A 12,585-nucleotide genomic window follows, 5' to 3' on the forward strand; every position below is an offset into this window, starting at 1 on the left:
CTGGTCAGCCTGTGCTGGGAACTGTTGGTGGCCACTGGCTAGAACTGGACTGGGTCTGCCTTAAGAACAGGCTGGGTCTGATCTGAGCTGGATTCGGTCCAGTATGAGGCCTGTGGTATTATTTTAAGTAAGGGCTAATTGATAATGGGAGTCTCGGATGCCAGAAATAAGGCTGCAAACACTGGTGGGCATGGGTCAAGCATTTAAATTCAAAGGCTATTAGGGCACCTGCCACCTTTAGAAAATTTCTGTGATAGAATAAGTTGGTTGCATTAATGCGTTATATTGACACTAGGTCACCCACCAAGATAATTTCTGCGCAATGAGGTACACTGCAAAACACGTCACAATTCCCAACTCCATCACATGTCCCTCTAGGTATTAGTTTGATTCTGAGAAACCCAGAGGCCTAGCTAAAAAAAAATGTGGGGGAATCTTTCATATCCAGAGTTGAGCAGGCTGCCTTCTGACGTACTTATTACCTCATGTCTAAAAACATAAACTTCTGTAGTCTCATAAGTTGCAAACATTAAGTTAAATGACAAGATCTTACTAAAACCAACCTAGGATTACAATGGCCATTATGATAAATGCTCCAATTAGAGAAATAATTAAGGAAGTGTACTTGAAAGCAAAGATTCTTAAACAGAATGGAATACCTATTTTAATTGGTATGCAGAAGCCACCAAAAGGTTTCAAAATTCCAGAGTTTCATTGATTCACTGCAAAAGGCCAATGAAAAAGAACAGTATCTAAAACAAAGACTGAGACTAACATATAAAACTGCATTAATTCCTACTGTTCTCTCTCCTTTGAGTATTCTTTCTAGTAATCCTGTCAAAAGGTCTGAATGGCCTTTTGACTCTGAAGAGACTAGTAGTTACCTTTTAAGATAAAGACCACCATAGGCTGCAGGCAATCCCCTACAGGTACTTTCATTCCAGGATTAAAGGCCAATAGTTAAATAATTTAAACCCACAGAGGATTTTCAAAAGGTTTGTTTTGTTGTTGTTTTTGTTTTGTTTTTCTCAAAAGGTTTTATAAATAAATTACCTCCTGAGCCCAATATGCAGGGGAAAAAAATATTCCCTTCCTTTCCGAATCTTATTAAAACCAACCTAGAATTACTAATTAGAACTAATAATTATTGAACTATTAATTATCTCCCAGAGATAACTACTGCCTTCTTGATTGTCTTATGTCCTGAGAATTTGGCTTGGCTTTCAGCCCACCTGGTACAGGCAGGTTGTGCCTGGCTAAATTTGGGAGTGACTGGATCTTGTAAAGATAATATCTTTTGCACCCTCTTTGAGGATGCTGCTCGAGTCCATGGGGTTAAAACTGCCAGAAATATTTACTGTATGGCCTGGCTGAGACCTGACAAAATATCTGAAAGGATTTACTAACTCTGTGATCAGAAATTTGGCCAAGTTTGAAGCAGATTCAGAGCCTGAAAAGAATTTAAAGACTTCTTCCCTGAGCTAAATATACCCAGAGGGTGGAAAAACACATAGGTGGATGGGTATGGGTGTCCTCTGATTACCATTTAGGTGGCAACTTAATTCTTTGAGGAATTAAAAACAGCTTTAAACCTGTCAGAAGGGCCAAAATCAAAACGACAAGAAATAACAAGTACTATGAGGATGTGGAGAAAAAGGAACACTCAGCCACTGTTAGTGGGAAAATAGTTTGGTACAGCCACTGTGGAAGAGTATGGAGGTTTCTCAAAAAAGTAAAAATAGGAATCCCATTTGATCCAATAATTCCACTATTAGGAATTTATCTAAAGAAAATTAAACCCTAATCTGAAAAGATACATGCGCCCATTTATTGATGCATTATTTACAGTAGCCAAGATATGGAATCAACCTAGTGTCCATTGATAGACGAATGGATAAGGAAGATGTGGTAACATATGCAATCAAATATTACTCCACCATAAGAAAGGATTAGCTCTTGTCAACTGACACAACATGGATGGACTAGGAGGGTATTATGGTAAATGAAGTAAATCAGATTGAGAAAGATAAACGCCATATGATTTCACTCATGTGGAACCTAAGAAAACAAATGAATTAACATACAAAAAGCAGAATCAGACCTTTAAATACACAGAAATAATGGCTGCCAGATGGAAGGCGGGTGGGAGAGTGGGTAAAATGCATGAAGGGGAGTGGGAGATTCAGGCTTCCAGTTATGGAATGACTAAATCATTGAAATAAAAGGCATAGCATAGGGACTATTACCAATGATACTGTAATAAGAAGTGTTATGACACATGGTAGTTACACTTGCAGTGAGCAAAGCCCAGGTATAGAGAAGCTGAATCATGTTGTAGACCTGAAACTAATGTAACACTGTGTGTCAACTATTCTCAAATAAAAATTTTTTTTTAAAGTATAAGAGGTCAACCTTTCATATTATATTAAAATTTAGCCCTTAAATTAAAAATAAGGAAAAACTTAGATGTAGCTTCTTTTACAACTATTGAGTTTTGTGTTTTTGTACCTAATTCATGGCAGCAATTTAAGGCCATAAGCTATGAGGTCTCTCTACATCTGTATCTTTATGTGTGCCTCTTTATATACAGTAAATGTGTGGTATTTTCTACCTCCAGATGGTATTTTTAAAGTTTATTTGTAAATTTAGTTGGCTTAAAGATCTATTTAATTGGCTTAAGGAAAATTAAGTGCTTATGTAAATTAAATTCTCAGAAATATAAAACACCCAAATATTTTTCAAGTACCTGGATAATCTTCTAGTAAATTAAAGCTAGTTTAAATTCATTGGCTTAATTAAAACAGGCATGTCTTTAGAGTTACCAACATTAAATATAATGCAGATAAATTTCATTCTACCTAAACTTATTAGTTTAATTAAATTTGTTATAATTTGTCAGTAAAAATAACTTAGAATGATGGTTGGTTTTATCTAATGTCTCATCAAGTTTCGTGGGTAATCTAAACATAATTGTTGGAGCAAATGATTTAGATGTTAAGTGGGATAAGAATTTATAGATAAGCTTTTTAGCAATTCTATTTTATGGTATGTGTGCTTAAAAAAACTTTTCCAAAACTCTTTAGCTTGGGATTTTAGGACTCTTGTTAAATCAAATGATGGAAATGTATTGAATATTTAGGTTATTTCCAGATAGGATAAAATGCTGTTATTGAACATAGGCTTATCTACTTTTGGTTTATTGCAAAGAAACTAAAAGATATTTAGAGGGACGCCTGGGTAGCTCAGTGACTGAGCATCTGCCTTTGGCTCAGAGCGTGATCCTTCCTGGTCCAGGGATCCAGTCCCACATCGGGCTCCCTGTGGGGAGCCTACTTCTCCCTCTGCCTATGTCTCTGCTTCTCTCTGTGTCTCTCAGGAATAAATAAATAAAATCTTAAAAAACTATATACATATATTTAGATTTGCTAATTTTACACTGGAAAACTGAAAAAAAAAACATATGCCTCTAGAAATTATGAAATGTATTAATAACTTGCTAATCTAAAAAATGCTGATAGGACAGTTCACAATTCCTTCTTAGTTTTCACCAGAAATTAAGATTTCTGTTAAAAATTCTAATTGTTATTACAGCTACTAAAAATAAAAGAAACACCTTTATATGTAAACAAAGTAAAGAGTGTGTTTTTGTTTTTAATTAATTAATTTATTTATTCATGACAGACACATATATAGAGAGAGAGAGAGAGGCAGAGACACAGGAGGAGGGAGAAGCAGGCTCCATGCCGGGAGCCCGACGTGGGACTCGATCCCGGACCTTCAGGATCGCTCCCTGGGCCAAAGGCAGGTGCCAAACTGCTGAGCCACCCAGAGATCCCCAAGCGTGTGTTTTTGGTCAGAGAAGAACTAAGGAATGGAGATACATTTTTTTGTTGAGGGAAAAGAAAGTAATTTTGTCCTAAAGCAAGGTTGGTTGTTTAAAGAACAGGACAAAATCTGAATGTAAAAAACAAATAACAAACTTATAAAATAATGAAAAAGGAATCTTTGGAATGGAATTTTATGAGTGGTCAGGGCTAACATTAAAATGAGTAAGTTTTAATACCGAAAGTAAGCTGGTACAAAAGTAGAATTTGATATTCACTGTTAAAAGAACAAAGGGGTTTTTTGGACTTTGGGTCTGTTTTTGATAACAGATTGTGAAAGCATCTTTACCTTTTAAGTATCAAGTTTCATAATGATCTGTAATCGTATTTAAGCAAACTTAAATTTTTTTTTTTTTTTGCTATTTTTTACAAAGTTCCCAAAACCAAGTTCCTAATGAAGTCTTTTTGACCTGTAAAAAATTTGGAGTTCTTCCAGAAGTGTCTCTGGAACACTTTCAAAAAACTTGTTAAACTAAGTAGACTTATCTGACATATTAAATTACATGGGCAGCATTGTCAAGTAAGATGTAATACTGTGTCTTTCTTATATTGTAAGATTGTGTTGTATGTGTGTGAAGTTCATTTTGCTTCTGCAAAAACTGGCCCCTCGCTGCCAGATCTTTGTCACCCTGATATCCCTGTAACAAGGCAACAGTCTGCTCCTGAATCAGAAAAAAATGAAGATGGGTCAGTAATAGCTGTAAGATAAATGAACAGTTGGCCTATGGGAACCCTAAGATGGCTGCTTGGTAATTCTCAGCTCCCAGGAAAACCCCACTTCTCAGGTTTTTGCATTCCTTTACCCACCGTAGGGCATTTAAGAGGACTAAAATTACGAATCAGCACTGGTGGGGAGATTTCTACCTGTCAGGTCCATAATCCTGGAAAATAACTTTTGTCCAAAGAGGCCTCAGATCTCCCCTCTCTGGACCCTTTGAATATCTGCTGGAACTCCCTCTTAGTGTCAGTTATCAATATGTTCTTGTTATTGCATGTATGTTTTCTGAATGGGTTGAATCCTTCTTCTGTGGCAAGGCTAATGCCCTCTCTGTGGCAAAAAAAAAAAAAAAAAAAAAAAAAAAAGAAAGAAAGAAAAGAAAAAAGAAAAAGAAAAAGAAAAAGAAAAAGAAAAAGAAAAGAAAAGAAAAGAATATGTTTTTCAGTTAGGGTATACCCTCCACAATATCCAGTTAGTGATCAAGACACCCACTTCACTGGACAAATTATATAAAGCCTTCATGAAAAGTTTTCAAACTTCTTGGAATTATCATAATCTCTATCGCCTTCAATAAGACAAGGTCAAGAGAACTGGTGATATTCTTAAACTTAAAATTTCCAGACTTGAAACTACTGGGCTTCCCCGACCTAAGGTACTGCTTTTGATCTTGGGGACTATTTGCAATATCCTATTTGGAAAACAAACTCACTACACACAAGATAGTCACTGGGATACACCAATGTCTATTGGTATACAACCCTCTGTTCATCCTGTGTCTCATGCTAGTATGACCAAGAGACTCTCTAAGTCTCTAATGTCTTATGCTCTCAAGCCTATCATCAACAGGTTAAAAAATCCTTTCCAGCAAAAAAAGTCATGACCTATGGATGTCATAAAAAGGAACAACAAAAACCTCCACAACTTCAGAGCCATGGCTGAGAGTGGTGCTAATGCCTTAGATTTTGACCACATCTCTTGGTCAAATTCTAAGGTGACAATTTGATCAAAAGGGGAGTAATTGTTAAAAAGAAAACCAAAGACCCCAAATGGAGGCTCTTATGCCAAGTCACTAAACCTGGGCTTAAAACCTAATCTAATTGCAGTTTCAGCCTCCAGAAAATTCCTGATCAGCACCAATGAAGTAATCTATCTGTCATATAGGCCCTCTTCATCTCCCTCAAAGGAAGGTAATAATAAAACTCTTTGCCCTTCCCCCTAAGAGAAGGTGATTTTACCTATAACGGTTCTTTCCTTTTGTCAATAGCTTCCTTGCCCCACTCTCTTTCCTACAAAAACCTTCCATTTTGTACAACTCCTTGGAGCTCCTCTCTCCACTTGCTAGATGTGATGCTGACCAATTCATGAGTCGTTAAATAAAACCAACTAGATCTTCAAATTGGACTCACATGAATTTTGTTTTTTTAAGTCTGTTGATATCACCACCTTCATGGACTGAGTGGAAACAGGATGATCATTTTTTTAACTTAGGTAGCACACAGCAGATAGCTTAGGAGTTCAGGGGGATGAGGAGAAGAGTAGATGTGGCTGGGTTCAACCAGCAATGGAGAAATGACTGCTTGTGTTGTTAATTTTTTTAAGCAGGTATGGACTGATAGTACTGAGGGGAAAACTAACTATAGACAGTACTTGAGCTGTTATGATCTACATAGGAAAAATTTTCTTTTTTTTTTTTTTTTAGGAAAAATTTTCTTAAATGGTAATATGATTTATTATGACATATATTCTGCAATTGTAACTTAATCATGGGTTATAAATGGACTATATGATTTAGTGCATCAAATTAAGATTCACTTAATTATGGGACTGCTTGACATACACAATTTTAAAGTTCAAAATAAGAGTGCAATGCCCTTTATAGAGTCATAGTGTTGACATTTTGTAGATTTCTATAGCTTCAATAGGCTAAGGCATAGTAAATTCTTGTAGGATTTTTTATTGCAACAAGTTAAGGTGATTTCCTTCCACAAAGAAGTTTTAACCTCAAATACCTATAAAAAGATAACATACAATTGCTTGCAGCACAAAAGGCAGTAACCACAAACTGGGAAAGTAGAGAGAGGAAAGCCCCATAAATGAGGCAGCTATTCTTCAGCTCAAAGCAAATGCTATGTGGATCTTCCAGATCTTTTTATTTTAAAAGAAAAGCTGGAGGGGGCAGTGATTATATGGAAAATCATTAAACCTGCTACTTAATTTTGTAGTGAACCTAAAACTGCTCTAAATTAAGTCTTATTTCTTTTCAAAGTTGAAAATCTGGATATTTTAATGAAAAATCTCAAATTAAAATGCCAGCAATGGATCCACATTTTAAAATGTAATGTTGAACAAATTAAAATGCATACACATATCTTCTCATCACAAATTTGTTGTGTCACCAAATTTGTGTAGGAGTCCTTTTGAGCCAACAATAAAATCTATAGGAAAAAAACTATGGAATTTACGCTTACTCAGAAACCCATGAGGAGGAAGTTTTATTAACTGTGAGCAAAGGGTTAAACTTAACAGCTACAGAATAAATAACTACACAGCAGCAGACTCTTCAAGGAAGTTATAAAGCTAAAGGTTTGGGGCAATTAGAACGAATGATGGTATCCAGGGACTGTCAGCAAAAGAAAACTCCAAAAACATTTTTTAAAGACTATGCAGATTAGCACCATTATTTTTAAGAAAAAATAACTGCCATTTACTGAGTATAACAAGTTTCCTTACATGCATTATATCTTAAATCCCTCAAAACAGGTATATTTCATTTGTGAGGAAACTATCTGAAATGGACGAGCTTACTGAATGGCAAATCCGAAGTATTCCTACCAGAGGCAAATGAGCTGTAGGTGAACTTCTGAGGGATTCACAAACAATAAGCTGGCAAGAAACATGCAGGTTAAGAGGCAAAGGTTCCATGTGTATGGATTCTTTGCAGTGGAAAGAAGAAATTTGATTTGTCATATGCTTACTATGTGCCATGTACTCTAATAAATACTCATATATGTCACTTAAATGTTAACAATCTTTCACGATAGGAATCACAATTTCTGATTTTACAGATGGGAACTGGAGGCTCAGGGAAGTTAGGTAACTTGCCAAAAGATCACATTGCTATCATGTGTTACAGCCTAATTGGAATCCAGGTCAGTTGTGTACAAAGCTTTCATTCACCTAAGTCATGCTGTTTTTCCTAAGGTCAATAATTTTTGCTTACTTCCATATATATTGCTCAAATTCATTTTGTCTTTTATCTTTACGAGAGTGCTTACATCCAGGAACCTGAGAAAGCAACAGACTTTCACAGTTGGGTGGGGCAATAAGAGATCAGGCAATTAATCCTCTTACTTCAGGGGTCCTAAGGTCATTAAGGTTATGTGAGCATCCAAGTTTGCCCTGCAGTTAATGTTACATCAAGGTCTCCTAACTTCTGGTTCAGAGCCTCTTCCATTAAGATAGTCATCGTAATAGAATGAAAAAAAGCAATTCTGACAAACATAAAAACCCCCAAATTACATTTCCTTATTAAATATAAAATAAAAATAGCACCAAAATTACCATGTAATTATTAAAATGAATGTAGAAGTTCTTTACTGAGAGAGCTGATATCTCTAAGTAAAAGGTAATAAAGATTGTTATTTGTATAACTTTAAATTCACATAGTCAATAACCATTCCCAACACAGTTCCAGGTTACAGTTTTAGAGCTAAGGAAATAAAAGAAGCTAATTAACTTAAATATTGTTAAGAAAGAAGAAACCAAGATAGCTAGAATGGTTAACTGATAAAACCATCAGTTCTTAGTATTTTCTGATTGTAGTACAATGCAGGGAAATAATTAACAGCTTCACTTCTGAAGAATCTTTAAATACAGGGATTAGTATCACTTGGCAAATTTTCAATTGCAAGAAATTGAAAACTCAGGTTCAAAGTGGTTTAAACAGTGAGGGGTTACTAATCTTAAAAAGGATTAAATCCAGGGACGCCTGGGTGGCTCAGTGGTTAAGCATCTGCCTTTGGCTCAGGGCGTGATCCTGGGGTACCAGGAACGAGTCCCACATCAGGTTCCCGCGAGGAGCCTATTTCTCCCTCTACCTATGTCTCTGTCCCTCATAAATGAATAAATAAAATATTGGGGGGCGGGGAGGACTAAGTCCAGAGGCACCAAAAGTTCCAATGCTGATACAGTATCACAATATTATCACGGACATTCCATCTGTCTTTCATGATCCAAGCAGTTCCAGATGTTCCGTAATTAACAATATCCAAAACATAAGAGAAGAATTTCCTTCTGAACATATCCATTACTCAGAAAATATTTTGAGCAGCTCCCCAGCTGACTTCTCCTCCAACTCCCATTGATCAAGAGTCCTGCTTTCACAACTGGCAGTGTGAATGATTGGTATAAACTATCACTATTTGCCTACTGGAATTAAAAGAGCACAGCTTCCCTGAAGTATGTGATCCTGCATACTGGAAACCCAGATAAAAACTGGTGTTCTTTCAAGAAGTCAGGAAAATTGGATTTGGGTGGGAAACCAAGAGTGTCCGTCAAAGCGAGCTTCTTTAGGAAAGGAAGTAGAAGAAACAACATAACTAATTCTACCCTTGTCCATAAAGACAGGACTGTTCGTGGTAAACTGAAAACTATGATGACTATTATTCAGAAAGTGGAATATATTATTTGAGTCTAGTCTACAAAACTTTCAGTTTCCATTTTCATAGCAGACAAACATGTTATTATGCTTTGGTTAAAAATTTTTTTTGTCATCTATGATAGTTTCCCATTTTGCCTGCCTTACCAGTAAGATCAACATGAGGAAATACACATAAAATTCAGCTCACCTTTAGGATGCACTCTAAGATGAGTTAAGAATTTCTTAAGGTAATTAAAAAAGGAGATTAAATTCATTTAAGGAAGGAAATCAAACAGATGATTTCCTACAATGCAATTTTTTTTTATCATAAGGAGTTAAAAAAAGAAGAAAAGAGCTGGAAAGTATAAGAGAGAATGTGGTTACTGAGGAAGTCAGAAGTTGGATACTTTCCTTTGCTAGGAAAGAGCAGTTGATCTTACATCTGAAGGATTAGAGTATGAAACATTAGGGAAGTGGGCCGCATGCAACAAGATACTGATATTCATAACTTAGAAAGTTTTTCTATTATTCACCAAAATATCACTTGAAACATTCTTTCAACTTTCGCAGAATGCACCTTCAGAATCACCAACCACAGTGTCTTACTGCACAACAATCTTTCAGTATAATTATAGTACTGAAATTTGGCTACTTAGGCAACATATTGTCATATACTGCATAAATAGATCATTTTTACCAGCTAGTTTTAGAATGTATGACATGAGTTCAAATGGCAGATTTAACAAGAACAGATGGATGACACTTTTTTTCTGGCATTGTAAATTCCTTGAAAACTGAAAGTACATCACCTAATTGTCTCCAAAATTATCCAAGTATAGTTTATAAATGTGAAATATTTCAATAAAACAAAACTACAAGTATTTTTTATAAAAGAACTTAAAAGCTTAAGCCAATTCCAGAATTTCTTAGATTAGCAACTGTTTTAGAATGTCACCTTATTTGGGAGCTCCCCCCAAAAAAACCACACAAGAAATTTCAGATCAGTCACTACCCTTATTTACTAATCTTAGCAGCAAGAGGCTGTATTTAAAAAATTCAACTCCAAACTCAAAGAATAAAAATTTGCCAGCAGTGAGAATATTTAACAGAATATATTCCAAAACCTTAAAGGCAATTAATTCCAAAGGTGTGGTTCTAAAAAAGTATTTTGGCAATATAGTACTAGAAACAATCTTCCAAGCTGATACTTTCTAAGGAGACAAACTTTTGTTATGCTTCTTCAAAATGAGTCAACTTATTTTATAAGCATATCTCTTTTTTTTTTAATTTTATAAGCATATCTTGTAAGAACGGCTCCTACAGGTTAGTACAGAACACTATTTAGAATAAGACTGACTCGCGGCGGGGGGGGGGGGGGGGGGGGGTGTGTGAAAGAGCAAGACTGACTTGGAAGAACCCTGGGAACTTAATTTTCCAGAAAGGAAGCCACCATTAAAACAAATAGCATGCCACTCTTCTGTTAAATACCATACATTTTCAGCTTTTGAAACTTCTGGACCAGCAGAATTGAGACAAAGAATCAAGAAACATCTGAAGTTCAATCAGCAGTAGCCACTTGTTCTGGCCGTAACAACTTTGCAGTGAATTTTTCTTTTAACAACGTATTTAATTTTAAACCATTCTACACTGTAACTTACTTGCTCCAGGAAAAATTATTAGAGTAACAGATAAAGTGGCCCCTAATAGTCTTTGAACAGGAATTAACCTTATTGTCTCATATGTTTGTTTGTTTGTTGTTTTTTTAAATGCATGCTCTTTTTAAAAAAGAGGGCTGACTGATATTGGTATCTTTACAAAGACATGTCGTGACACTGTTAAGTAAATAAACTTGCATATTCCATAAAAGGAGGTAGTCTTAAATTTTTGTAAACCATTAGAGGCCATAATATTTGCAATATAAAGGGCTGAAGTTTACAGAAAAAAAAAAAAAAACAGCTGAAATAATTTGAATTGCAACATATTTCTAACCTGACCTGCTGAAAATGAAAAACTCCTAGGAAGGGGGAATCCCTGGGTGGCTCAGGGGTTTAGCGTCTGCGTTCGGCCCAGGATGTGATCCTAGAGACCCGGGATCGAGTCCCGCATCGGGCTCCCTGCATGGAGCCTGCTTCTCCCTCTGCCTGTGTCTCTGCCTCTCTCTCTCTATCATAAATAAATAAAATCTTAAAAAAAAAAAAAAACCCTCATAGGAAGACAACAGATTAAGATGAACATAAAAGGCAATTCCTGGGTGTGAGAATAAGAATAATAAAGTGAGAGGAGCCCTAGACTAGTAGTTGGCCAGATTGAGGGGAGGCTGCTGGAACCGGGTAGATCCTAAAGACTTCAGAAGATTGAGTATGTCATTCCCAGCCAAAAAGAATCCACTGATAAAACCTCTGGCTCCTCTTGCATGTTACAAGTTTCTTTCTTTTTCCCAAACGTTTTTACACTCTTGTGAAACCTGGAGGTTACTCTTTACTGTTCTTTTGAGCCACGGGCAGTACTTTAACAATCCTGGTAATGTGGCAATCAGGTGGGCAAAGGAGAAGGCCGGGGAGGAGGCCGATCATACTGGATACAGACCGCAAGGCAGATTACAGCCGCCAGAACTGATGTGTCAGGAGGGATGAGCAAGTCACAACTGCAAGAGCGGAGCCGCGGTGAGGCCCGAGGGAGGGAGGAAGGGTCCGGGGCAAAGTCCCGACCGCGGGTCAGGGATGGAAGAGCAAGCGTGCGACCCAAGACGAAGCCAGGTGTGCCAAGAGGAGGCAGCCGGCGGCAGCGGGCCTGAGGAGCTCCGAGCGGCTATGGCCGCGGCCCACCCTCCCGCCCTACTTCGTCCTCCTGTCGGGGAGGCAGCGACCGGCCAGTCACCTGGAGTGTGAATTCCGGAGGGACTCTATGAGGCGCTGCTTCTGCTGCTGGAGGCTGGTGAGGCCAGCGGGGGACCCAGCTGCGGAGGAGGAGGCGCTCTTGGTCAGCGGGAAGAGCCAGCTCATCCTCCACGGGTCCCCGCGCCCGAGGCCCCGGAAGGCTCCGGCCTGCTTCTGCCAGCTGCTCCGGCCCGCGCGCGGTTCCCCAGCGACAGGACGAGCGGTCCGAGACGCCCGGGTCCCAAGTGCCGGGGGGGCCGCGTCTCCTCCAAGGAAGCCCGGCCGGGGGGATCCCCGGGGCCTGGGCGACGGGCGTCAACACCCCGCTTGCCGGCAGCTAGAGCGAGGAAAGCAGCCGCGCGGCACACGCAGCTCTACCTTCCCGGCCTCCACGCGCAAACCAGCCCGAGCGGCGGCCCGACCGCCCGGCGCCCCGCCACCCCCGCTTCCGCCCCCTGCGTGCTCCGC

General features: G+C 38.2%; 1 protein-coding gene across 5 annotated transcripts in view; it reads right to left on the reverse strand.

The window, feature by feature from the left end:
* The window catches only part of VPS37A (VPS37A subunit of ESCRT-I), a 75,448-nt gene that overhangs the window by 62,540 nt on the left and 323 nt on the right, over positions 1–12,585 (reverse strand). For 4 of the 5 annotated variants that reach the window (XR_012007521.1, XM_072776188.1, XM_072776190.1 and 1 more), the window contains exon 1: positions 12,119–12,583. The exons of the other annotated variant lie outside the window; for it this stretch is intronic. Coding sequence is in view for 3 of the 4 variants with exons in the window: in XM_072776188.1 (XP_072632289.1) it covers positions 12,119–12,243 (125 nt within the window). In the remaining variant the exon portion in view is untranslated. Of the gene's footprint in view, positions 1–12,118; positions 12,584–12,585 lie in introns of those variants that run through there. 5 annotated transcript variants of the gene reach the window in all.

The sequence above is a fragment of the Canis lupus genome, chromosome 15 (assembly GCF_048164855.1).
Source record: "Canis lupus baileyi chromosome 15, mCanLup2.hap1, whole genome shotgun sequence".
NCBI classification, from domain to species: domain Eukaryota; kingdom Metazoa; phylum Chordata; class Mammalia; order Carnivora; family Canidae; genus Canis; species Canis lupus.